Here is a 27,500-nt window from a genome sequence, read left to right as displayed (position 1 = left end):
TGAATGTGATGTTCATTACTGCCTACCAATGGGTTAAGAATAGATGCCAGAAACTTAAGCGATGTTATAGGCCACGAGGTAATCATACAAACAATAGGCCGTAATGGCACATCCTGTTTATGTATCCTAGGTAAACCATATACAGACTAGGTGTAGCTTCCCTTGGGTATAATCGATGGTACCACATTCTGTCAGTAGCATTGTCCTGTTCTAACAGCTTCAGACAATCTATCCCTTTTTCTTTTAACCACTGCCTGTATCTCGTTTCAGGGGCTCATAAACAGTATTTATGTCGCTGAGTAACGTCATAATGTTCTCACAATTGTCTGGTGTAATACAACAGTACAAGAACATTGTGAATGGGCTGCTTTCATATGTATAGTGCTTTTCCAGTCTACCAACCACTCAAAGAGCTTTACAGTGTATGCCTCACATCCACCCATTCACACACACACATTCATACACTGATGGTGGAGGCTGCCACGCAAGGCACTAACCTGCTCATCAGCAGCAGTTAGAGGTTCAGTGTCTTGCTCAAGGACACATCGACACGCTCTCTGCAGGAGCCGGGGATCAAACCAGCGACCTTCCGATTACTAGACGACCCGCTCTACCTCCTGAGCCACGCGGATTAAGTCTATTCGACGTCCATCGGTAAAGTACAAAGTTGGCCTTCCTATCATGAAAATAAATCCGGAACACGGTCTCGTCATCAGAAGATATAATGAACAATTTTTGGTGACATGTTAAATGGTGGTTTTGTCTGTATATTCAGAAGACCTTACTTCATCCATCCATTATCTGAACCGCTTATCCTCGTACCCAGTAAACCTCCAAAAGAAGGCGCCCAGGAGGCATCCGAATCAGAGGCCCGAACCACCTCAACTGGCTCCTTTCAACGCTAAGGAGCAGCGACTCTATTCCGAGCTCCCTCCGGATCTAAGTGACCTCTTCAGTCCTGACTGACTGCAGGTTGTTTTTAAGGGTGGGGATACCTGCAGTCAGCTGAGACTGAAGGGGCCACTTAGAGGAGTGATGAAGCGTTTCTCTCAATAAACGTTGTGTCCAGATGAACTGATTCAACTTTCTGTGATATTTAATGGGTAGAAAACACATCCTCAAAAAAGGATGAAGGGTTTCCTGTTCTGTGGAGAAGGCTCTCTTGGGGGGGAGCAGTGCCTGCTCCGGGGAGTTGATTGGATGCCTGGCCTCTTCCTGTGAATGCGGTACAGGGTCACGTGGTATATGCCATACGGTTTGGCCACGCCCCCTAACTGGCTTGCCCCGTTTTAGTCCATCTGAAGCCTTGCGTCTTCCTCTTTTTGGCATGCTCCACTGACTATAGCACGATGCTACTGATTATCATTAACTTAGCATGTAATCAAGGTTGGGTTTTTTAAAACATAAATGAAAGTACGCGGTTCAGGGACGGTTGTAATAAAACCGTCCCGGTATCATCGGCCATGTTTTCACCTCAGGTGAACTAGCCTGACTGCTAGTTTGACGCGTGTCGGGAATGTCTATTCTTAGCGTACAAAACAGCGATTCTAATAATACTTGTTTAGATTCCTACACATTTGATCTCAGCACAGCATCCAAAAAAAATACCTCTGATAGAAAAGTTAAACTTACCTAAGAAAAAAACAACACTTTCGCTGGGAGTTTCAGATGTGTCTCCTTTTTCGTGAACAAGGGGACAACGGGACTGGGCATGCGCGGAGTGAGTCTAACCCACTAGTTCGGTTCTGATCGTTGTGTTGTTTTTCTGTTTGAAGCACACTGAGAGAGAGCCACGAAACCGGAGTCAGAGGTGCCAGACTTATACCCGTGTAACCGGTTATTTTCTTGCCCGGTGCGGGATTCGATACGGGGTGTACTGCACCACAAGGCCACATCACTAACCGCTCGGCTAAAGGGTCAGACCCGTTAGCTAGGGGCTAACGTGTATTATTAGTAGCTTACAGTCGTCACCCTCTCCCGGAAGCGCGCCCTCGCGCTTTGTTCTTCCCGCGCTCCGAAGAGAATTCTGAGGATCTGCGCACTTCCGGATCCCACCGCTGCCACCAATGTAACCGGTTATTTTCTTGCCCGGTGCGGGATTCGATACGAGGTGTACTGCGTCACAAGGCGACGTCACTAACCGCTCGGCTAAAGGGTCACACCCGGTAGCTAGGGGCTAACGTGTCTTATTAGTAGTTTACAATTGTAATGACCAACTTTGCGTTTCTTTTCAACTTAATTTGTTGGCTCCATCTTTCTTGTTCGCTCCAGCTAAATCGCGGGACCCGCAGTTGTTTTGTTTTTTTTGACCGCCCGCTCTCGCGAGATTTGCGTTGCAGCCCTCTAGTCTAGAACACACCCCTGTTCGCAATTAACCAATCCGTGCTGCGCAGCAGGCAGTCGCCGACAACCTAGTTATAAATCGCCGGAGGCGAAACCGGCGCTGCGCGGCATGGAGGGGCCCTTGTCCACGGCGCCTTTTCGCCGTGATGGTAGCAGGGGCCGAAGAGACCGTCGGCCTCTGACGTCTCAAGACCTGAACTACCTGGACCTCTGCAAAGCCATTCTGTCTCAAGTCAACTCCAGCGGAACCCCGCGTCCGAGAGGGGCCCCCACCAGAGACTGCGGCGTCCAGGTAAACGCCAAAGTGGACAAAATCGTCCAATGTTCACTCGGGCCCAAAACGCTGTTTTCCTGCGAAAACGACTTCCCCTACGCGGGGAAACCCAAGAAAATCCCGTTTTCCCCCGCACGCGTTAACAAGACGCCGTCCACCAGCCCGGCGAAAAGCGGCGGGCGCGTCCAGCGACCCCAGTCCGTCTGCTCCCCGGTGTGCGGCCGCAGGACGCCGGAGGGGACGGACCTCCAGCCTGGGTGTGAGGAAGACGAGAGACCTGAGAGTGCTGTGAAAGAAGCCACGACAGACGTAAAGAAACCCATCCTCCAGCCTTTTAAAGGGAACAACTTTCAGGTGTGTGTACTTCTGTCTTTATGAGGGCCAATGTCAGCTTTTAACCCTCAGAGTGAGGACATTTTGGACGTTCCTCGCAACTTTAAGGGTTATAATTCAAGATTGAGTTACTGTTAGGATAAGGGTTCAGGGTTGGGCATGCAGATCTGATGGTCAAGGACTACTGAGTATATGTAGTCAACGAGGGTCCTCACAATGTGTCTTCCTCGCCACAAAACGTGTCACTGAAATCCTGAATTCATATCTACAGCCACGAACCCACAAACTGCACATTTCATTATCACCTCTCTATATGGCTAGGTGCACTTTTGAGCTGACAGTAGTTTTTTTACTATCATTAGTTTCTGGAGCAGAGGTTTGGCTTTTTCCACTGCAGAATGTGCAACATTCGGTGGGAGAGTGCTTATGTGTGGTGCATCTATGGGACTAAGAAGGTAAGTAGTCCAACATACTGTTACTTCCGCTTGGACAATCCCCACCCCCCCACACACTGTCTAAAAAGACTCATTGTGCAAATGTGTTTCATGACCTCTTCAGGTGTATCACAAGCAGCTCTGCCGAAAGTGTCAGGCGGGGTTCAACCCCTACCGGGTAGAGTCAGTCATCTGCAAGGTGCATTTCAACTCTATTTTATCTGATTTATTTTGTTATGCCCCAGGGAGTCAGTTTACACTTGCATGTTGGACTCCCTTTGGGAAATATTGCCTTTGCTCTCAGCACCAAACCTGGCTCTCAAATGTGCTACCTCACATTAACTGAAGTGCAGACCATGTCCCAAAGGGACTCTTAACATGTCAAGACTAGCACCCTGCTAGATGGAGAGGTTTTTGCCAGGGATGCTGACTTCCAAGTGCTAAATTTGGTGGGACATTTTTTTGGGCTTTGGTAGAAACTGTTAAACGTGTATGGTATTTCATCAAATTGAATGTGGGTGTCAGGGTTTAGTTATTTAACTCTTCCTCCTCCTACCCTTGTGTCAGGGTTGCTCTCAGATCTCCTGCTGTTGTGAGAAGAAGCAAAGACACATCACTATGGGGAGGCGTCACCGCCAAGACCTGTGCTGTCGCTGCAAGGGCATGAAATGGTCCTGCGATTCCACTTACCGCTTCAGATACGTTGCCTGAGTGGGATTATGCTGGCTTGGTTTTCTGCGTTTTGCTATCGTCCCTTTTGGGGCTGTGTTGCATCTGCACTTCATGTTGTCTTCAATACAGTACATAAAAGAGTCGCGTCAACCCTCTCCCGGCTCTGATTGGCTGGTTTATTATAAGCAACTTCTCATGCAGGCAATTACACCCACCCCTTGTTCCTGGTGGCCCACCCCAAAGTGAAATTATTTTTCTAAATGGAAGTAGTCTAAAATAAAACTTCCTGCAGCAAGACACGTGGAGTGGCGTTCTCTTTGTATACCATGTTGAATTCTTCTGTTTTTATGACACTTGTCAATCAAACCTTTCCAAGGTTTTACTCAACATTATGGGCGTGGAGAACAGGTCCCCCCCCCCCCTAGAGGTTCTCAGCAGTATTTTGTGTGTCACTTGACCCATCATGCATGCTATAAATGTATAGGTGACGAACAGAGGTTTCTGGATGGGAGCACCATGTCGCTGACACGAGCACAGTGACCCGAGTCTCCATAGGGATGTAATGGAAAGTGAACACACTGGAGTTGAATTTACCCCCCCCCCCCTTTGTGTGTTTAGGAACAGAGGTGTAGCTGCATTTTTGAGTAAAAAAAACATGTTTTTTTGCTGATATTTGTCAATTTTTCTTTCTTAACCATTTGGTATATACCCAAGGTCACCCACAGGGGGCAAATAACAGAGGGCTTCTCTCATGCCCTGCGACTTCTGAGCAGTTCGAACCCCAAGAAGGCACCGACCCCTCATAAAAATCAAAGGCTGCTCCTCCTTGTCTGCCTTCCACAGCACTGAGCACAGAGGGCGTAGGGTGCTTCGCTCGGCTGTCCAGAGGGCCCGGCGGGCCATGGCGTTCTCCTTGTATGAGGAGGACGATAAATCAGAGGTGTGGTACAGGGGAGAGGTGGTGCGTATCCATGAGGCTCATCACAATCCACTCAAAACTGTTTAAAGTCGGGCACGACAGTGAGCCGGAATGGACGTGCTACCTGGAGCTGACTAGTTTCTCCACAAATGCCTTGCTCTGGTTTTGTTTTTTTGCGTTGATATTGTAGCGAATTCGGTGGGGGGGGGGGCAACCACAGGAACCGCCGCAGCCGGGACGCGAACCCCGTACCTCCTGCGCCGCGGGAGACAACGTTGGTCCTTGACTAATGGGTTGGACTCTTCAGTCGAGCGGTCAGCGATGTCTCCCGCGATGCGGGAGGTACGGGTTCGCGTCCCGGCTGCGGCGGTTCCTGTGGTCCCCCCCCCCCCCCGAATTCGCTACAATATGTTGCAGGCCCCGGGTTGCGGTCATGCAAGCAGATTATATTCCCTGTACTACGGGAGAAATACATTGACAGAGAAACGTATGCTGCTTTTCAGACATTGCTCTCAATGGAATGACGAACCCTAGCGATCGCCGAGCAACAACCATTCGCCCCAAAGTCAGGGCCCCCTACTGGCTGGGAGGGACAGTGACTCAATATTAACCAAATTATTATTATTCTCCCATGAATGGAATTTAATAAAACACATACAAAATGGGACCACATATTGTGTGCGTCACAATACTATATAATTTAGCAAAGATCCATTCTGAGTGGTCTGTAGACTAGAAAAGCGCTATATAAATACAGTCTGTTTACCATTTATACTTACTACCATGGGGTGGCGCAGTGGTTAGCGTGGTTGCCTCACAGCAAGAAGGTCCTGGGTTCGAGCCCTGGGGGTAGTCCAACCTCGATGGGTCATCCCGGGTCGTCCTCTGTGTGGAGTTTGCATGTTCTCCCCGTGTCTGCTCCTGTTTCGTCCCACAGTCCAAGGACACGGAGGTCAGCTGGATCGACCGTACTAAAATTGTCCCTAGGTATGAATGTGTGTGTGGGCCCTGTGATGCCCTGGCGGCCTGTCCAGGGTGTCTCCCCGCCTGCCGCCTAACGACTGCCGGGATAGGCTCCAGCATCCCCGCGACCCTGAGAGCAGGATAAGCGGTTTGGATAATGGATGGACTTACTCCCACTGGGAACAATTTGCAGTTGTTTTCTTTACGCAGGACTCTAAACTGGGGGGGGGGGTTTAAAAACAAACATTCGTCAGTTACTGAACTGGGCCATCTATCCACTGTCAAACGGTAATGAAAGGAGTGGAACCACAGAAGGAGTCTTGATATGACTTTACTGTGACAATGACTTGTACAGAGCATCAACTTAAACAACTTCACAAAGGCTGTAAAAGTATTTACACGGTGGAAAAAAAAGTCTTCATCTAAAAAGCTTAAAAATGTGCAATTTCTCATTTGGCATGCACACACATTCTCCCACACGCTGAGGGGGGGGGCAGCGGCAAGGGGGGCATACCCACACGAGCTTAAAGCTCCTTTTCATGTACCTCATACAAACGTCTTTCAGATAAAATGGTTAATAAATATATCAAATACACCTCATACAGTACAAAGAAGACGCATGCATGGTAGCTAAACTGGGTTGAACCGAGAAACACCAACATCGGTATAAAAACTACGTTGAACGGGAGGGGGCACAGAGGTCTGATCAGATATAAATAGGCCAGAAGATATTTGTACAGCGAAGGGGAGGAGGGAACTCGCTAGAGGAGTAAAACCGAGGGGAGTCGATTTAAAAAAGGGGGGGGCTGACGACGACAAAGTGTTGGACTTCGGAACAGTAGTAGCACGTTACGTCTGGTTTCGAACATCGATGAGTGCTGAATGTCGGCGTTGTCCCTTGCATGTACGAGTACCTAAAACACCACACACAAATGCTACAGTGTACAATGGCAACGCGTCGGTTGTCTATTTGTGTGACGCGATACAAGGAGAAGACTATTTCAGTGCATACATGCGCCGTCCTCCAGCATGTGGACACCCGGTGAGGTCTACGTGTTACAGTGTAGGACAGGGACAAATAATACGGGTCGACAAACTGCACACTCGCTAAAATAACGCTACAGCCTCACGGGGGGGCTACGCCACCGTGCTCGCAAAAATGGCTTGTGAAGAGCATACCAATGTTCACAATAGTAGTCTACAGACAAGCTGGGTCACCGGTACGTAAGCGTCTCCGATTATAAACGGGGTGAAGACGGCGTAAAGAGCAATGCTTGGACGTTCTCCACCCTCTCTGTCAATCGGTGTGTCTCTCAGCTGGTGTGCGGAGTAAGTCCGAGAGCTGTAGGGAGCAAAAGGGACACTAGTACAGTAGAAAGCATTCAACCGTGTCATGCATTGCACATTTTTGACCCCGGGGGAGGCCTCGAACAGTAGACACAAAACAGGGGAGGAAAGTAATTCCAGCTTCTAGCTCATCCTTTTCAGTGAAAAGTGTTTTCATCTTCTCAACAAAAGTCCGTTTAGTGCAATAAGGACACATAAAATCCACGTGGGACAGTTGTGGAGTGTCATGGTCGGTTCCCTTGATGCATCTCGTGACACCGTCAGCTAGCTCCCTCTTGTCTTTCCTATGGGAAGTAGCAACAGTTCCGTCTCACCTTCCAGCTCCTCCAGGCAAGCGAGTTTAAATCCAGCTGGGTGCCTTCATAGGTCCTCAAGTGCGGAAAAGCTGAGATGCTGAGTGATGACCATCAAGCAGGACTAAAGCTAGGAGCAGATCGATTCCCCGCGCCCCAATACATAACCTTTAAAAACAGAACTTACCCTAGGTCAGGGTCACATCAGGTGATATCTACCAGCAGGTAACAGTCTCTAGTATGAAGTAGGCTCAGTCATACATGCTGTAATCTCAGGAAAATCACCCTTTGTTTTGAAATTTTTTTCTTTTCAAGGGCCACAGTGACCCTTGTAGTGCTTCCCTCTCCTTCTTAAACATTTGGATATGCAAGTCGGTCAGAAACAGCCACGGCCGAGTACTTGGACTTGTAGATGTCTCAGGTCAGTTAGGTCCTCGTGTAGTAAATTCAGAGTCTCAGGTTTGAACGGCTGAAGGTTCTGTATTCAGGAGCCCCCTTACTTTTAATAGGAGCAGGGCAGTATGTCCCAGCTTCCCCAGGTAGCGAGACAGGGGTGTGGTGGCCTCACCGAGAGAGCAGCAACACACCCATCCTGTATCCTCTTGTTGGGCAGGGGGACAGGGAAGTGGAGTGGGTTTGGGTAGGGAGACACACGGAGCGGGACCCTGCGTTAGGACGGTGCTGTGGACTGGGTCTGAGATCGAGAATGACCCCGAATGTAAATCGGGGCGTTTGTATGGCGATCGGCGGAAATGGGGAAGATGTGAGCTTCGGATAAGGGTAGGTGAGGCGTGTATGTGTGAGCCTGCCAAAAAGGTGGGTTCTGATGTTACAGTGAGGAGAGCATTAGGGGTCAAAGAGGATAACGGATGCTTATTACTGTGTATGTGTAACAGTGGTGAACTGTGTGAAGAATAACCTCTTGAAGAGTAGTAGATATCACCACCGTAACAGTTGTCGTCTGGTTCTTGCTGTGTACGGGGCGATGTGTAATTCTTCACTGGTTCATGTTGCATGTGGTGGGCTGGTATATTTGAACAGCTATGGGATGGGAAGAAGTCTGAGGGTGTGTGGACATCAGGTGGGGATGCATCCGAGTTTATTGTGGATTGCAAACGGGGCGGACTTAGGTTTGGGTCATGGTTTGTACACGGTTGTGGTTCTAGTGTTGAGCTGACTGATAGGTTGAGGTCTGTCTGGTGCCATGAATATGGGGCAGCAGATGCATAGGTGGGGGTAAGGGCCAGGTATGTGGGTGCTGGGTCTTGTCTGTCAGCGTGACCTGGGAGGGGGTCGCCGGGCCGAGCCGTGATGCTGTCAGCTGCAGTGAGCCCACCTGCTTTGTGAGTGGAGCTAACGCTACATTCAGCCTTACGGGTAGATGCAGTTTCGGAAGGGTCACTGACGCATGCGACGGGGGAGTCGGGGGTGGGGGTGGCAGGGTCGGGGGGCTCCTGAGGTCCTGTCAGAGGCTGGTCGCGGAGACGCTGGAGTCGGGGAGGTAAGTGGTCACCACGCGGTAACCCTGGGCACGGCGGATCATGTCGCGGATCTCGCCGTTGAGCTCCAGAAGCTTGGAGCAGATGATGCTCAGGTCTTGGCGGGAGCCCACCAGGGCGATGGTGCCGGTCTGGCCCAGCGTCTGGTGGCGGAAGTAGACATTGAGCAGTGTCTGGACCTCACTCTCTGAGCTGCCGCCGAACACTCCATTGGGCCACTGCCTCCTGTGGGGGGGAGAGGTGGTGGCATGGTGACATCAAGTTTGATGAGTGGATATAACAAGAAAACCACACTACGTTGGCTGTGTGTGTGTGTGTGGACAGAAACACAGAGCGTCTGTGTTGGCTCACACATGACAGGGAATTAGGTTGGGCTAAAAATGGTCATACTTAAAAGCTTATCAAGGTATTTCATCTTGTTTTAAATCTCACGTAATGCTGTCTGCCTGGGGGGTAATAAGATTTTACCAAAAATATCTTGAAATAAGCACTAGAGAACAGTATAAGACTTAAAACAAACTAAAATAGCTTGATAAGCTTGTCTAGTGTGCCAGGGGAGGGGAGAGCAGGAGGAGCTGTTGACACCTGAAGGATGCAGTGATGTAGTAATACAATGAGAGCACAGTGTTGCTGTGCACATACGTACAGTATGTGTTTGTAGACATACACACACACGTGCATGTGAGGGCTATTTCTGGCTTGTTCTAAAACGTGTGCGCATGCATGCTGCGATATGCATTTCTTACATACCTGCACTCCTGGATGTAGCGGACGGCTTTGGTGAACTCCTGGTTCTTGAGGCACTCCAGGATAGCCTGCACGGCCGCCTCAGAGGTGGGGAAGCTGGGCACAGCCATGGCGGCTACCTGGCTGGCATGGGCGTGAGTGTGAGCCAGGTGTGTGTGTTCCAGGTCACTGGCCACCGCCGCCTCGGCCGCCTGCAGGCTGGCCTTCAGGTCCGTCAGCTCTCGTGACATGTTTAGCAGCTAGGTTTGGAGAAACAGGTGGTGGGTCAATGTGTGTGTGTGTGTGTGTGTGACTGAGAATTTGTTTTCTAACAGAGGGAAGATTCACTTCATATATCCAAAATTCAAGATCAGGTCAGCAGACATTTAAAGAGATCTTTTCTTAAAAAAAAACTGACTGCTCCGGGTGGCGTAGCGGTCTATTCCATTGCCTACCAACACGTGGATCGCCGGATCGAATCCCCGTGTCACCTCCGGCTCAGTTGGGCGTCCCACAGACACAATTGGCCGTGTCTGCGGGTGGGAAGCCAGATGCGGGTGTGTGTCCTGATCGCTGCACTAGCGCCTCCTCTGGGCAGTCGGGGTGCGATTCCCCCCCACGCGCTACGTCCCCCTGGCGAAACTCCCCACTGTCGGGTGAAAAGAAGCGGCTGGCGACTCCACATGTATCGGAGGAGGCATGTGGTAGTCTGCAGCCCTCCCCAGATCGGCAGAGGGGGTGGAGCAGCGACCGGGACAGCTCGGATGAGAGGGGTGATTGGCCAAGTACAACTGGGGTGGGGGTGGATCAAAAAAAAATTCCTGCCTCGACATACCTCAGGCACAGAGCTGATCGCGTGGACTTGACCAATGAGCTTGCAGTAGGACTGGAAGAGGAGGAGCAGCTGGAAGTGGAGCTTGTAGAGTCTCTGACAGAGCTCCAGTTGCTAAGGGATATGAATGGAGAAACAGGTTCAGATTGACTTATTAGCATAGAACGTACCGAAACATTTGCACTTTATACACACACGCACACACACACACACACACACACGCATGCATGCACACACACGCACAATAATGTAACAGTGGCTTAGACGGGTTGTCTTATGCAGGGTAACTCAAGCTGTTATTTGTACTGAAAGAGGGACTTTCTAAAAAAAGGGGGTGAAAAGAAGAAACTTGTAAGAGAACTTACTGCAAGAGATTCCATTTGCTAGACAGCGAGAGAGCGTGTTAGGACATCAGAGTGTAGTGAAAGGAAGACAGGGCATCAGTCGAACACATGCACAGCACAGCACAGAACAGAACAGGACAGAGGCATTCACAGTCAGGCTACCGAGAACAAGTGGACAGTACAGTAGTATAACAGCAACCCCCCCCCCACAAAATCCCCAATCCCATCCCCATCCCATCCGTCTCCACCTCATTTTTAGTAGCATTCAGTGACCGGGGTATTAAGAACCCTACTGTAAAAACAACCGGGTGCGGTTAGGGCGAGCTACGTTGCACATGACACACAAGCAAAGACAGCACACGGTCCTGCAACGTGGGACAGCAAGGAAAGAGACTGAGAAGGATGGCGTCAGAGAGAGAGAAAGACAGAGCAGCTAGAAAGATGCAGTTTCTCAATATCTGTGCCCAACCCCCCAACCCCCAGAAAAAAACAACTTGTAAACATTCGTCAACAGTCGTTTTCTCTGACCTTCTCTTCTGAGTCTCCCGGCTGACAGGTGACCACAGCATCACCGTGACACCTGGGGAATGTGTCCTTACAGTTTCTCAGCCACTAGGGGCAGAAGAGACAGCGAAAAGAGAAGAGGAGAGACAGAGCAGCAAGGAGGGAGAACATATTTTCTTTTTTTTATAGAGCACACTTTGTCATTGTACATACATACAACGAAATTCTTTCTCTGCATGTAAACCATCCTATTGTGTAGGAGCGGTGGGCAGCTGCAGCGCCCGGGGATCAACTCCAGGTCTTCTTTCCATTGCTTTGCTCAGGGGCACAGGCAGGAGTATTAACCCTAGCATGCATGTCTTTGATGGTGGGAGGAAACCGGAGCACCCGGAGGAAAATCCAATTAGCCCAATTAGTCATAATGGCAGATCATTAATGTGTGACACTTTATTGGTCAGTGTAGACTAGTTGTCTAATTCCTTTCCCCCTCCCATAGGGCTAGAAAACAGCAGGCCCTGAAGGGTATAGGTACTGTGCGTCTTCAACATGGTTCTTCATGGCGGGGGGGGGGGGCTTGAACTCTCATCTTTCAATGGAGAGGCAATCTCCCAGTTTACTGAGGTCATGAGGATGTAAAAAGTGAAGTTTCATACCGACACGGCGGCCTCCTCTTTGCTGTTGTAGGTGTCCAGGTACTCCTGCAGCTCCAGAGCGCTGAACTTCATCTTCTCCAGGAGGCCGTAAGACATGATCTGAAGAGAAAGGGTGATGATGATGAGTAGGAGGTAGAGGCGGCGGGGGGGGGGGGGGGGGAGGTCGATGAATTACCGGGATTTTATTCATGCTATACACCCGCTTAACCCAAGTCGGGGTCGTGGAGGGAAGTGGGGAAGGGAACCAGTCCATCACAGGCCTGACACACACAGGTACCATCACTCACACTTCCATCCACACTGATGGGTCAGGTTGGAGTGTCTAAGTAAGCTGGGGTTGGTAGAAATGCTAAAGCATAGAGGGAACAAGCAAAAGTCCTCAAACCCAGGAGCCTCCTGCCTTGAGTTCAGTAGTGCTAACCACAGATTCAAAATGCTGCCCGCTGCTGGACAAGCCTGACAACCTCAACACAAATCCCATGTTTCCGATCTGCCCGTTATCGTACGCGGAAAAAACAAAACAAACCAGAACTGTGTCTGAAGGCGGCATGCTAATATAATACTCACGGTGTCGGCGTCAATGTAGATCGTTGGGCAATCTGAGCATGTGGTCAGCATCTGCGAGGACCTGACAAACTTTGACCCTATTCCCCTCAGGCCCTCTCCGAGGTAAGTGGCAGCGTCGGTCGTCAAGGAGCAGAACTTTCCCTGGATGTTCTGGGAATCGGAGAGAGAGAGTTAGGTCATCCGACAGATTGTTCTACTGTTGCCTTGTCTGATTGTGAGTCATATAGGATGTGTTGCTAAACGCTGCAATAAACAAAAACGGAAGGAAGTAAGAAAGTTCAGGGCATCTGGGTAACGCGGCGGTCTATTCCATTGCCTACCAACACGGGGATCACCGGTTCGAATCCTCACTGTCAGGTGAAAAGAAGCGGCTGGCGACTCCACATGTATCAGAGGAGGCATGTGGTAGTCTGCAGCCCTCCCCGGATTGGCAGAGGAGTTGGAGCAGCGACCGGGACGGCTCGGCAGAGTGGGGTGATTGAACGAGCACAATTGGGAGAAAAAGGGGGGAAAAGTCCGAAAAAAAATTAAGATAAGAAAGTTCATCCTTGTAACACAACTCACAACCAGACAAGAAACAGACGAGGGTTTTCATCTGGTGGATTTTTACAGACACTGAGCCGAGTCTGCTGGTTTACCTGAAAGAGTGACGAGAAGACGTGGAAGGTGTAGACAGCACAGGAGCCGTCCGAGTCCGTGACCAGCTGGTTGACATGGCATCGCCATGCTTCTTCGGCGTCGTCGCACACGGTAGGCTGGAATGCTGCCAAGATGGCAGAGAAGAACGGGGAAGGTGGCGGAGGAAAACCCAGGTCCTCCAGGTCATCCACAGTGTCACGCAGACTGTCACTGTGGAGAGTGGAGGTTAAGCCGAAACCAGGAATTTTTCCACAAACAAAATGTCTCATGTTGAAATCCGTCCATCCATCATCCAAACTGCTTATCCTGCTCAGGGCCGTGGGGATGCTGGAGCCTATCCCAGCAGTAATTGGGCAGCAGGCGGGGACACACACACACACACACACACACACACACATTCATACCTAGGGACAATTTAGTATAGCCGATTCACCTGACCTACATGTCTTTGGACGGTGGGAGGAAACCAGAGCACCCGGAGGAAACCCACACAGACACGGGGAGAACATGCAAACTTCACACAGAGGACGACCCGGGACGACCCACCAAGGTTGGACTACCCCAAGGCCCGAACCCAGGACCTTCTTGTTGTGAGGCGACCGCGCTAACCACTGCGCCACCATGCCGCCCCATGTTGAAATAAAATGTCTCAATAGCATATGTAGCAGTTACAGCTGTATTTCGGGACTGCTCCTGGGTAAAATGTCTCCCAGTGAGTGGTGTTTGTAAAACTGAAAAATAAAACGGACATCACAGAAATGTAATCTAAATTTAATTTAGTACCTGGCCATGTGACATGTGTAACTATGTGACACGTCAGACCATGAAACTACCGGATTTGTCCCCGTGAAGTCATGTGGAGCTTCATATATGTTAAGTCAAATCTAGAAAGTTTCTTACAAAACACATCCTTGCCCAGATTTGGGTTCATTTCACCGTGACACCTGTGCGAAATTCTGTGTTTTGTGTTTTGTCAAGGCGTGCTTACCTGGGCAGGCAGCTGGGGTCCAGAAAGCCCAGCGGTGGCTGACAGTAGTCCGGGTTGAGGCTCTGGGCGGGGTTGAGCGGCTGACCCTGAGGCTGACCGGGTAGCTCCAGTGTGAAGCTCTCGCTGCACTCCGAGCCCTGAGGGAACTCGTTGGCGCTCAGCGAGAGGTTGTCATCCTGTGCCTGTGTGTCCTCGTCCTCACCACACACCCCCGCCTGGGACAGGAAGGCGTTTTGGATGTTTGACAAATTCTAGTGTGTGTGTATGTGTGTTTGGCTATGTGGATGTGTAGGTATACATGTGTCCTGCCTTACCTGCAGGCCGCTGTGTTCGTCATGGAGCGGCCCCTGCCCTGGAGTGGTAGCGTTGAGAGACTGCGTGTCGTAAGATGTGGAAAGGGAATCCGTGTGATTCGTCTCCTCTGACGGAGAAGGGTTGGTCTGGAATCATAGAAGAAATGCCAGGAAGTAATGTGGTGGTTGGGGTACCAAGAACAGGGTAAAACACACACACACACAGACACACACACAGACACACACACACACTACCTCTGCCAATCTGGAGTGGGCTGCAGACTACCACATGCCTCCTCCAATACATGTGGAGTCGCTTCTCTTCACCTGACAGTGAGGAGTTTCGCAAGGGGGACATAGCGCATGGGAGGATCACACTATTCACCCCAGTCCCCCCCCCCCGAACAGGCACCCCGACTGACCAGAGGCGGCGCTAGTGTGGCGACACATGCCCACATCTGGCTTCCCACCCGCAGACATGGCCAATTGTGTCTGTAGGGATGCCCGACCAAGCCGGAGGCAACACGGGGATTCGAACCGGTGATCCCCGTGTTGGTAAACAAACCCTTTTTAATACATCTGCAATATAAACGGCTACGTTTTACACTGATCTGACAGCAGAAGGTACATACGAGCTGAGAGTGTGAAAGGCTCTGGCTGGTGGACGACTCCTCTTCCTCCGAGGATTCATCGGAATCATGCGGGTCTTCGTGGCCTAGACTCGGCGTACTGCCCGAGTGCTGGCTCTCCTCCAGCAGGTCTCCCAGCTCTGTGCTGTCCAGTGACCGCCGACGTACGCCCCAGTTAAAGTTGTCCATCCCCTCACCCTGGATGACACACAGACACACACACACACACACACACACAAGCAGAAACAATGTCGGCAACTGCTGAGGGTATTCCCATACTCCCTACAATCTCAAGATAAAGGACGGTTGCTAGTCTTAAGAGCATTTGATGACAAGCAGAAGATGCAAAATGAGCTGCAATTTATGGCATGATATAATAGGCTGTGTTGGCTATGTGATGATCTTTAACTCAACAAACTTTGCTGTGATGTCATTTACTAACTGTTCTACTTCCACAGTCAAGTTGCACGAGCAATATGGAGCACAAACATCCTCGGGAACACTCAGTTAAAGTAAAGAAGCCAGCCAACACCACGGCACTGGTACAAGCTAATGCACGTGCTCAGTGGAAGTGACCTTACCTGGAGTTCCTGGGCAGCGCAGGGGAGAGAGAGAGACACCGAGTTAGACAGAGCGAGAGACACGGAGCAGGGATAGAGATTAAGCACTTCAGATATATTTATGTGAAAGGATAGAGGGGCTAATAGTGGAATGAACACGCAGAGAAAAAGGAAAAGAAGAGAGACAAGAGACATTGAGATAAAGCTGCACTGTAAATCATATGACTGAAATCATGTGACCGAAGACATTTCAACAAGATTAGAACTCTGGAAAATATGTGACTTCATGACATTTTACTGAGAAATGGGAAAAATTGGCATTTGGGCTCTCTGACAACGACTGCCTTGCCATCGTCACAGTCATGAAGCGCGTGCAGGTGTGTCTCACCTCTCCGTCCTCCAGCTCCACGTCCAGGAAGTCAAAGTCCCGGAAGACTCTGAACTGCTGCTCGCTGGCTGTGTCGTCCAAAGTGTCCTCTCTGGTTCCGCCCTCCTCGGAGGACACGCCGCTCTCACGCACCTCCATCAGGTCCAGGTCCCCGCAAGAAGAGAAGATCACCTTGGAAGGGGGAAAAAAAGGAGACAATGGATCTGACCAATCACAGAAATCTGCAGGTGATGAAGGCAGGCAAAATCAATTTCATACTACTACCAATCCTTTAGCAACTTCTACTTTCAGCACTACTTCTGCAACTACTTGTACTTAATCTGAACCTGCTTTATCCGTCTGAAGCATTCCCCCAATGTTGCCCAAGGTTATGGCAAAATTATTTTTTGTAAAATTTGTACAAAAAAATTGTAAAATTTTTGTAAAATTCTTTTTTTGTTTTGGGCAGCACGGTGGTGCAGTGGCTAGCGCGGTCGGTCGCCTCACAGCAAGAGGTCCTGGGTTCGAACCCCAGGGGAGTCCAACCTGGGGGGGGGGGGTCATCCCGGATCGTCCGCTGTGTGGAGTTTGCATGTTCTCCCCATGTCTGCGTGGGTTTCCTCTGGGTGCTGCGGTTTCCTCCCACAGTCCAAAGACATGTAGGTCAGGTGAATCGGCTGTACTAAATTGTCCCTAGGTATGAATGTGTGTGTGTGTTGGCCATGTGACGGACTGGTGGCCTGTCCAGGTTGTCTCCCCGCCTGCCACCCAATGACTGCTGGGTTAGGCTCCAGCATCCCCGTGACCCTGATTAGGATAAGCGGCTTGGATAATGGATGGATGTTTTTTGTAACAGTGGGATTTCTAGTTTTTCATTTTCAGGAATATACACCGGGAATCCATTAACCTGAAAGCAAAGTGACCCCAGCACCGATGTAGATACTGCTAGAGGATTAGCTGAACCAAATACTCGGCAAATACAAAAACTTATAACCCGAGCGCACTGTACAGGTGAGTGCTCAAAACAAAAGAAGTAGGGCAACTTACGGATGGGTTCTTGGTGAGTCCAACCTCTTGTCCACAAAGAGATAGAACGTTTACCAGCTTCTCTCTGGTTCTCTTCTGCAGGAGAAAAGGCACAAACACACAATTAATCTAACAGGGGAAGAAGGTAATCCCGTGCATCAAAGGCTTAACCCTCGATCCGTCCACCATTATCATTATACCCGTGGCTTCTGCTGCATTTGTCCTAATAATTTATTTCTAGTTTATCCCACCTAGATTAGTCCTAACTGCTTAAGGGGACACAACAGTTTTTGTTTGGAATGGCTCTGAGTGCTTCCACATACATAACATTACTGTAACCGATGCATGGGATTCAAACAGAACCATCTCTGGTACTCATAAACTTGAGTGAGCACTTACGCAGAAGCCTGGTCTAGATGTCAGAAGAGAGACAGGGAAGATGCAAGCAAGCTCGTCACTGAAGTTACCAAGTGCAGACTTGAAGATTCAGGTGGTAGCAATATTGTAGTTTCATACTACATCACTGTACGCTCTATCAAATCCAGCATCATAACCAATTAATAAAATGATGTCACTACAATGACAACACAAAGCTGCTTCTTTTCTATGACTCATTATCTGGAGCAGGCTGAGACACCGAAATAGGCTAATTCTGTCTTTGTATAAACTAATCTTGTTAAATTCTGGGATGACCTTGGTGGTCTGTCTGGTTCTCTTTGCCTTCTCTCTGTTCTCTCTGTTCTCTCTCTCTCTCTCTCTCTCTCTCTCTCGCTCGCTTGTTCTCTCCATCTATCTATCTTCCAGCTTGCCCAGCCAACTTCCCTTACACCAACTATCTGCTTGTTGGCTGGCCACATCAGTGGTGAATACGGTGAACACACGGCTTCCCCATAGTTCTGTGTACCATTCCCTGGAGGGTTGGGGATCAGACATCATTTTGATTTGTTTTTGTTTTTTTGTCACACGCCGTTGCCAACACCTGCATCACACACTGACAAAACTAACAAACACCTCACAACCCCCCCTTACTGTTTGCTAACAACCTGAGCGATCTGGTCTACATTCTTTCCTACATCTGGATGCATCTTTCTTCCACACATCAATGCCATCGACCTGAGTCGTTCTACCATCAAGAGCAGAACTCTGAATGAGCAAGTTACTTCTCCGCTTAAGGAGGTTTACTATGGCGGGTACTGTGAGGCCTCAGGTCATGATACTCTGCTTTGGAACATCGGTTAGCTGTAAGGTACCTGGGAGGACTGCGGTCGTCTCCAGCTGACAGGCACCAGGACGGTGTTGGAATTGGAACCGGAGGAGGTGGAGGAGGTGCTGCGGGTTACAGCCATGGCTCTGGTCTTGCCCTCCCTGCCTCCTGAACCCTGCAGCTCGTCAAACCGACGCCCAATCACCGGAGTCTAGACGCAATGGCCAAAAAGCATACATGCAAATGTTATACATGTGCCAACTGTTTGTTCATTCATTTGTACGATGGTGTATTTAGGTGGATGTGAATAGAGCTGAAAACCTGTGTAAGCCGAATAAAAACAGAATAAAAGAAGTGAAAAAAATAGAAAGACAGCAAAACCTAGCATACACATTAACACAGCCCCTCACAGCAACATTAGAAATATGTAAACTAAACCATATAAATGACTATTAATTCATTAGATTAGCATTAGCACCTAAGCATTTTTCAATGCAGCATATTAACAAGAGATCTGTTCTTGCCTCACCTCAGAGATGTCAAAGGTGAAGTCCAGCGTCTTTCCAGGCAAGGCCTTGGCAGAGCCGTCCCAGACCCTGCTCACCTCCAGGTTGGACAGGTCACTCTGGGCGTGTCCATACGACGGGTGAACCAGACTGGCGGAGCGTGACACCACCAGCTTCATGATGTTCAGGGCTTCCTTCCAGTGCAGCGTCTGTAAAATAACACAAGAGGATCAGGAGGAAATGAGAAAAGAGATTAGCACACGTTCTGGCAAATTCCTACGAATACATGAACACGGATAATAACCGACACACACACACCAGCATAAATATTTGTTCCCTCAGTGAAATTTCCCATGCTAAAGGTGTGGGGTATATTTCCTGGCATTAGCCATACTTGTTAAAACCCATTCAGCAGAGACTATTGTTTCACTGACAAAGGCTCTGCCATGCTGAAAGATGCTGCATTCATCAACGAACAAGTGCAAAATGACCGATGCTGATCATTCAGAATCATGTTGGCAGTGATTCACTGTCATATTTCCCTGAAGGAACTACTGGATCCATTCCATACCAGGAAATGGAAGTCGCTCTAACACAGAACCACCTCAGCCGCCCTTCACTGTGCAAGCACCATATGTCAGCACTATTCAGAAGCATGGACACTGTACATAAAACACACACATTTACATTTCAGCCACTTTTATCCAGTGCAACTCACTAGTGCAGTGTTTCTCAACCCAGTGTTTCTGCGCCCCTGACCAAGGCAGGGGCGCAGACGGGAGTATTAACCCTAACATGCATGTCTTGTTTTGATGGTGGGAGCACCCGGAGAAAACCCACTGCAGACACGGGGAGAACATGCAAACTCCACATAGAGGACGACCCGGGATGACCCTCAAGGTTGGACAACCCCAGGGTTCGAACCCAGGACCTTCTTGCTGTGAGGTGACAGCGCTAACCACTGGGCCACCGTGCTGCCCTAGTAGTTTAGAATTGTATTTTTTACATCTCTTAATGGTTTTCTCTCTCATTTATTGTAGCAATAATCTCCTCTGGGATTAATTAAGTATTGTCTTGATTTACTTTATCTTAAACATACATTCATCTTGCAGTTAGCTGCAATGTTTTACCAAGAGAGGAATCATTTTAATTCTAAGATAAAACTATGATATAAATACAGGATACAGTAGTCTGATCCAGGAAGGACAAGGCGGTTTGGGGCACTGAAACTGTGACGCTGGGTTGGTAAGGAAAGCTGACCTGGACAAATTTTTCGATGGTCTTGAGGACATCTGCGTTAAACTGTTTGACCTGGACAGCAGTCAGATCCATATGGCTGAGCAGACAGTAGATGATCTGGAGCAGAGACTGCTGCATGCTGGGGAGGCCCTTATCTAAAAGCTAGCATGGAAAGGAAAACAAGACACTCTGTCCAATTACTTTGCACCTTTATAATGACAGAAAAGAACAGAAGAGAATGGAAACTTACTGAAGACAAATGTCAATTTTTGACAACATCTGGTACCACCAAACCTATATGTCAATGAGCTGGACCTTATCCGGTTCTCACCTCAGCCATGTAGGTGACCATGTTGAGTGTGATGTCAGAGAAAGCCTCGTGGAGGTAGCGACACACCACGCTGACCCAAGAGAAGGGGTCACGGGTGTAGGAGCGCGTCTTGTACAGAGTCATCACGTGCGCAAGGTGGGACAGCTTCGTGTTCTTTTCCTCCAGACACACCTGTGAGGACCGAGAGAGCATCAGAACGAGAAAAATGGGCAGAGGTGGAACGAGAGAAAGGAAGAGAGAACGAGAGAGTAGGAAAGAGAGCAAGAGATAGCAAGTGAGACAGAAGGAAATGGTCGAATTGCTGTTGGCTTCTTTTGGAGGATTTGCTTTCATACGCCTCAGTACCTGTGCGATCCTCTCAGCGCTCTCCTTGCAGAACTGAGTCGGGTGGCTAAAGTGCTGCACCAGGTGAGGCAGCAGGCACAGCACGTTCAGAGGGAAACCTTTACGGACAACAAGGAAGCAGTCAACACTGGTAACAGCAAAGCTGAACTATATCATATACACAGTATTAATGGACGCTATGGAACCTTAGTCTTTGTCAATTCAATGCTTGACTGTCTCTTAATCAAAGGGTCGAAGTCCTTGAAGGATTCCGAAATCGCTTAAAAGAAGACTTTTAAGTAAATGGAGAAAAAACCAAGGTGGTATCTAGTACCCACCTATAGCTTGAGAAGTGTCAATGACAGACACACGAGAGACTGGCGTGATCTGACAGAAGAGGTGCAGGGTGAGGTCGGAGGTTGCCTGGGAGGTAAAGCCCTTCAGCAAAAGCTGCTGGAGTCCGTTGAACCCACTCCACTTCAGCTGAGCCTGCAGCTTCTCCAAACGCTCACGGTTCTCCGCTCTGTCCAAGGGCACCTTGGCAATAAACAGTTTGTTCCATTAATTGAAGCTAAAAGTATTAGTAGGATTTAATTTCATTTTAGATGTGGGATGGCAAATATCCTGAGGCATCCTTTCCAATTTCTCTGAAAAAAGTCTTATCAGGTGAACTCATTTAGTATGAATCATCAACCTATTCTTAGTTTTCTACATGCTGCTGGTGCTTGTAGGCTGCACTTTTAGTAGCACAACGAAGATCTTTTCCATATCAGCCATCTACAACTTCCATCCATCCATTATCCAAGCCGCTTATCCTACTTAGGGTCACGGGACGCTGAAGCCTATTCCAGCAGTCACTGCGCGGCAGGCGGGGAGACACCCTGGACAGGCCACTAGTCCATCACAGGGCCGACACACACACACCTAGGGACAATTTATTACGGCCGATTCACCTGACCTACATGTATTTGGACTGTGGGAGGAAACCAGAGCACCCGGAGGAAACCCACAGACACAGGGAGAGGACGACCTGGGATGACCCCCAAGACTGGACAACCCCGGGGTTAGAACCCAGGACCTGGCTGCGAGGCGACTGTGCTAACCGCTGCATCACCGTGCCGCCCTATTTTTGACTTCTTTTCATTTATTGTATTTTTACATCTCTCATACAATGACCCAATAAATCCACAAAATCATTCTGCTCCACCTTTGACAGGAGTTTGTGAACCAGGCGGAGTGACATCTGATATTCAAACTCAAAGTCCGACTCCATGAGGGACACTGCCACCCAGAACACTGTGGCCAGTATCGACGAAGGGTGTGAGACGTGGGCAGGATCGGACAGAACACTGGGGTCAATACGATTGGTCGATGACGTGCAGGAGCCGGGGGTTCTTCCTGGTCGGGCAAGGCCGTGATTGGTGCAGGCCTGTACATTGATAATTAAACGAAAAATCCCAATTAAGTATGATGAATTCTGAGTCTACCCAGACGTTAAGATCACATTAAGTTGAGGTGGACGGACAAACAAAGCTTCACAATGCGGATCTTCCTTGCCTGTATGCGATCCAGAGTAGCACTGCGGGGCGGATCATTGCACTGGTTGCCGCATTCGCCGAACTTCTTGGGCACAGAGAAGGAACGTTGGTGGCGTTGTGATGAGAGACCAATGAATCCCGGGCCAGGGAAGTTCAGCTGACCCGTGCTCTTCCTGTTCATTATCTTGTCACTGGTCACAAATTCAGGCGATGAGGTCCTGTGTAACAGACAAAGTAAATATGTAATATAACTGTACATAACATTTATTCAATATCAAAGTCAATCTATCTAGGGTCCACAGTGTATAGTTTGTTTTGAACTGAGTTATCACCTCAGAAATAAGTGTTACTTAGTGTATCTTCAGTGTGTATGTACATATAGAGAGAAATAAAAATTAGACTATGGATTAGTATAGTGCTGCAGCCAGACTTCACATCTAGACTTGCCACCCTTAACATTTGATCCCGCAAGTGTTGTTAAAAATGACTATTCAGGGGGCATCCAGGTGGCGTAGCAGTCTATTCTGTTGCCTACCAACATGGGGATCGCCAGTTTGAATCCCCGTGCTACCTCTGGCTTGGTCGGGCATCCCTACAGACACAATTGGCTGTGTCTGCGGGTGGGAAGCCGGATGTGGGTATGTGTCCTGGTTGCTGCACTAGCGCCTCCTCTGGTCGGTCGGGGCGCCTGTTCCGGGGGGAAGGGGAACTGGGGGGGAATAGCTTGATCCTCCCACATGCTATGTCCCCCTGGCGAAACTCCTCACTATCAGGTGAAAAGAAGCGGCTGGCGACTCCGCATGTATCGGAGGAGGCATGTGGTAGTCTGCAGCCCTCCCCGGATCGGTAGAGGGGGTGGAGCAGAGACTGGGACGGCTCAGAGGAGTGGGGTAATTGGCCAGATACAACTGGGGAGAAAAGGGGGGAACCCCCCCCCCCAAAAAAGACTATTCAGCAAGTAGCAAAGACATACCTGGTCAAAGCTGCGAAAAGGTCGCTGTTCTTCAGACATTCCGCAAGATTCACCACTACTGACTCCAGAGTCAACAAGACCTCCATCACATAACCCTGAAACACACACATATTGTCAACTTGAGTATACTTATCAGACACAAACACGCGCAAATACATGCATGCACACGAGTCAGTAAAATGACTGCGCAGCCAGTCGTTCTCTCCCTCGCTCTGTCTCACCTGCACCTCATCCCCGTGCTCTCCGACCACCTCTACGAGGCGCGACAACAGGTCAGAGACGGCGTGGGCGTTGATCGGCTGTTTGAGGGCTCTGAAGATCTGGAAGGATCGGCCGGCGTAATGACGGGAGGAGCTGCACAGGGCCGTCTGCAGGGCCACGTCGCTCAACTGCTGCTCCAGATGGAAGTCTGTAGACGAAGACCCAGACACAGGCAGACCATGCACACAGAGGTATGCATGCACACACACATACATACACACAGACACACACAAGTGTGCATGCCATTATTGAGATGAATATCCAGCAAAGTCTGTATAACAGATTAACATTTATTTTTTTTATTTTTATTAAATGACAGAAATTGGACATAGGGATTCTTGATGAGAGTGCTTGTTTAGAGAAGAGAAGAGGCACTCAACCATGTGCTACTGGCGCATGAGTATACAGATTTTCACAACAACCCAACACTATCTCATCTCATCATCAGCCGCTTCTCTGGGGTCGGGTCGCGGTGGCAGCAAACTAAGTAGGGCACTCCAGACGTCCCTCTCCCCAGCAACACCCTCCAGCTCCTCCTGGGGGATCCCAAGGCATTCCCAGGCCAGATTGGACATGTAGTCCCTCCAGCAAGTTCTGAGTCTACCCCGGGGTCTCCTCCCAGTTGGATGTGGCCGGAAAACCTCCAAAGTGAGGCGCCCAGGAGGCATCCTAATCAGATGCCTGAACCACCTCAACTGGCTCCTTTCGACGCGAAGGAGCAGCGGCTCTACGCCGAGCTCCTCATCCTATGTCTAAGGCTGAGCCCAGACACCCTACGGAGGAAACTCACTTCAGCCGCTTGGATCCGCGATCTCACCCTTTCGGTCCCTACCCAAAGCTCATGACCATAGGTGAGGGTTGGAACGAAGATTGACTAGTAAATTGAGAGCTTTGCCTTCCGGCTCAGCTCCCTCTTCGCCACAACGGTCCAGTACAACATCCACATTACTGTTGATGCTGCACCAAGCCGCCTGTCGATCTCCCGCTCCATCCTACCCTCACTCGTGAACAAGACCCTGAGATACTTGAACTCCTTTACTTGAGGCAACAACTCATCCCCAACCTGGAGGGAGCACTCCACCATTTTCCGGTAGAGAACCATGGGCATAAACTTGGAGGTGCTGACTCTCATCCCGGCGATTTCACATTCAGCTGCAAACCGCCCTAGTGTGCGCCGGAGGTCGCGTTCTGATGAAGCTAACAAAACCATATCATCTGTGAAGAGTAGAGATGTAGTTCTGAGGTTCCCAAAACCTCAGAATTGCAACACCACTGCAACTGATTTCCCTCATTAACTCACCCTCAACCGGACAGGGGTCAACTAAATCTTGAAATCAGGTGGTGTAGTGATGGGTTGCCCCATTGAGATGGCTCTCTGAGTGGTGCAGTAAAAATCGGTGGTTATTGACGTTCTCACCTGACTTGGATTCCTTGAACACAGAGATGACATGGCGGAGGAAGTTGGAGAGCTGTTCGGTGCTTTTGGAGTTGGGGTTCTTTGGCGTGATGTCTTCGTGCACCCACAGAGGGCCAAACGCTCTGAGCAACGACAACACAGTACTCCAGGCACTATATACCCACCACCAACACCACCACACAGAGGTTACACACACACACACACACACACACACACACACACACACACACACACACACACACACACACACACACACACACACACACACACTCCTACCGGGATGGCCACAGAGGGGAATACACACATGTATGCACGGGTGCAAAGGCACATACATGTATTATATGCATGTGCTCACACAAACACATTTGCCCGTGTATGTACACAAGCAAACACACAACTACTGACATACAACTACCCACACAAAACCAAATAACACCAAATAGAGGTGGCACGTACAAACACATAGATTACACATGGAAACGTGCTAAGGCACATGTGGGGATGAGCTGTGCACATACAAACACACACACACACATGAACACGCACACACTAACACACAAAAACATGCATATATGTGCACCTATGACACACATGTAAATCTAAATACAAACACACATGAGCATATTCAGGCATCCCCAACAACCACCACTGACCTCCTTGATGTGTCTCTCAATGTGTGTGTTTGTGTGTACCTGGTAGCGAGGAACTCAATAAGCTTGTTGGTCTTCTCGTCGATCTCGCTGCGGGTGTCGTCGAGGTCCTCCAGGTCATCGGGGGTTACCAGGGGAAGATTCCCCACGCTGCCCGCGGTGCTGCTGCAACCTCCCAGGCTGGCAGAGGAAGAGTTGGAGGTGGAGCTGAGACCGGAGTCCGCCACTGGAGATGTCTGCCACTCACGCAGGAAGTCAGGTGTGCCTGAGAGAACAGTGGATGGATTATTCAGCGTATAACGATGCTTCGAGTACAAGTTTCAATTTTATTCATCGTCAGCAAAAGTTATAAATGAGATGAAGAAATTAAGCAAATGTTAACATAGATCTGTAAGAAAGAAGCTATATTGTACCCCCGTTTGTATTCTTGATTCCCCCCCCCCCAGTTTTTAATCTTCCTTCTGATTACTCAATTTGAAAAAAAAAATTCAAGAACATATAAGGTAGCCTGAAAAAACCTGTGTACCAATCTGTTACCAGGTTGGAGGCTGCAGTCTCATTGTAGAGTATGTCCAGTAGATTTATATGGCATCAATGACTACCATGTTGTGGTACCACATTTTGCTGTAGTTGTATGAGTGAACATTATCAATTTGCAGTACAAAACACATTTTGGCAAAATACAACAACAGTGGAGTACAACTAAATCAAATGTGAGCAATAATTAGGATTTTGGAAAAAGGTCTCAAAATACCAATGACCCTTACAAAATATTTTTTGTGTTAACATGTTACTTGTGTTTGCATTTAATTTGGTTCCAGGCAGAATGTCCAAGTTGCTGTGAGCGACCCTTAAATTCCTACAATACCAATTTTGGGTCGTGTGCGTGTGTGTGTGTGCATGTGATTTCCTCCGTACTTGACTGGTGGTAGTCTGCATGGTAGCTGGACTTGATACTGAGAGTCTTGTTGTCACTGATCTCTCTGGTCAGCATCAGCACTGAGGCTATGACCTGAGACAGGGGAGACAGAGGGAGACAGTGACAGGGGAGACAGGGGAGACAGTGACAGGGGAGACAGGGCAGACAGAGGGAGACAGAGGAGACAGTGACAGAGGAGACAGAGACAGGGGAGACAGGGGGAGACAGGGGAAGTTAGCGAGGGCCCTGTTAATCTGTGCACAATTGTGTTTTGATGTGTTGTTAGATTATCAAATTATCAACATGTATCCAACCTGTCTATGATAGCTATGTATGTATGTATGTATGTATGTATGTATGTATGTATCTATGTATCTATGTATCTATGTATCTATGTATGTACTGTGTATGTATATATGTATGTACTATGTATGTATGTATTCAAGTATATACAGTGGAAGCCACTTGTAGTGGTAACATCCATCATGGTCAATATGATTACTGAAAGGTGTCGATCACTTTAAGCAAACTCAATTTTTTTTTGTTATTTTTCTTTTTTCAGATGACCATCTAACTGATATGTGTAAAATTATGAAATAAACATTATCTAATGAATGTTATAAACTTTGTTTCCAAGACTGATACACTGCATATGTTTAAATAAAGATAATAATATTTAAATAATAGAAAAAAGTAGAAAAAATATTAATAAAAATAAAAAAAAAATTTAAAAATATTAATTATATATATATATATCTATATCTACTACTACTACTTTTGGCTGCTCCCGTTAGGGGTTGCCACAGCAGATCATCCAATCATCATCATCAAAAAAATACAAGATAAATATAAGATACATATAAATATTTAAATAACATCAAGATAATAATGTTTACTGTAATGTTCTAACAGTCTCTCATCATAAATGTTGAC

At 48.6% G+C, this 27,500-nt stretch overlaps 2 protein-coding genes across 2 annotated transcripts in view; one reads left to right on the top strand and one right to left on the bottom strand.

Annotated features, from left to right (window-relative positions):
• Window positions 1–2,452: 2,452 nt before the first annotated feature.
• Window positions 2,453–4,113, top strand: zar1l (zygote arrest 1-like). The gene is made up of 4 exons (XM_056284327.1): window positions 2,453–2,971; window positions 3,313–3,405; window positions 3,509–3,583; window positions 3,952–4,113. Exons 1-4 carry the CDS (start codon window positions 2,453–2,455, stop codon window positions 4,093–4,095), a joined length of 831 nt encoding a protein of 276 aa, XP_056140302.1. The 3' UTR covers window positions 4,096–4,113.
• A 2,148-nt stretch (window positions 4,114–6,261) lies between these two features.
• Window positions 6,262–27,500, bottom strand: part of fryb (furry homolog b (Drosophila)) — a 92,969-nt gene continuing 71,730 nt past the window's right edge. The window contains exons 41-65 of the mRNA XM_056284202.1: window positions 26,567–26,660; window positions 25,691–25,913; window positions 24,999–25,120; window positions 23,542–23,729; window positions 23,321–23,415; window positions 22,367–22,565; window positions 22,017–22,238; window positions 21,148–21,346; window positions 20,831–20,928; window positions 20,486–20,656; window positions 20,176–20,316; window positions 18,939–19,124; window positions 18,456–18,620; window positions 17,227–17,301; window positions 16,201–16,371; window positions 15,256–15,450; window positions 14,645–14,770; window positions 14,331–14,545; window positions 13,342–13,552; window positions 12,704–12,853; window positions 12,137–12,235; window positions 11,508–11,591; window positions 10,639–10,749; window positions 9,828–10,063; window positions 6,262–9,302 (exon numbers count right to left, since the gene is read on the bottom strand). Coding sequence (XP_056140177.1) covers window positions 9,044–9,302; window positions 9,828–10,063; window positions 10,639–10,749; window positions 11,508–11,591; window positions 12,137–12,235; window positions 12,704–12,853; window positions 13,342–13,552; window positions 14,331–14,545; window positions 14,645–14,770; window positions 15,256–15,450; window positions 16,201–16,371; window positions 17,227–17,301; window positions 18,456–18,620; window positions 18,939–19,124; window positions 20,176–20,316; window positions 20,486–20,656; window positions 20,831–20,928; window positions 21,148–21,346; window positions 22,017–22,238; window positions 22,367–22,565; window positions 23,321–23,415; window positions 23,542–23,729; window positions 24,999–25,120; window positions 25,691–25,913; window positions 26,567–26,660 — 4,035 coding nt within the window. The 3' untranslated portion in view covers window positions 6,262–9,043. The remainder of the gene's footprint in view (window positions 9,303–9,827; window positions 10,064–10,638; window positions 10,750–11,507; window positions 11,592–12,136; window positions 12,236–12,703; window positions 12,854–13,341; window positions 13,553–14,330; window positions 14,546–14,644; window positions 14,771–15,255; window positions 15,451–16,200; window positions 16,372–17,226; window positions 17,302–18,455; window positions 18,621–18,938; window positions 19,125–20,175; window positions 20,317–20,485; window positions 20,657–20,830; window positions 20,929–21,147; window positions 21,347–22,016; window positions 22,239–22,366; window positions 22,566–23,320; window positions 23,416–23,541; window positions 23,730–24,998; window positions 25,121–25,690; window positions 25,914–26,566; window positions 26,661–27,500) is intronic.

The sequence above is a fragment of the Lampris incognitus genome, chromosome 8, assembly GCF_029633865.1.
Source record: "Lampris incognitus isolate fLamInc1 chromosome 8, fLamInc1.hap2, whole genome shotgun sequence".
NCBI lineage: Eukaryota > Metazoa > Chordata > Actinopteri > Lampriformes > Lampridae > Lampris > Lampris incognitus.
The sequence above is the reverse complement of the archived record's forward strand: the minus strand, read 5'-3'. Positions and strand labels throughout refer to the sequence as shown.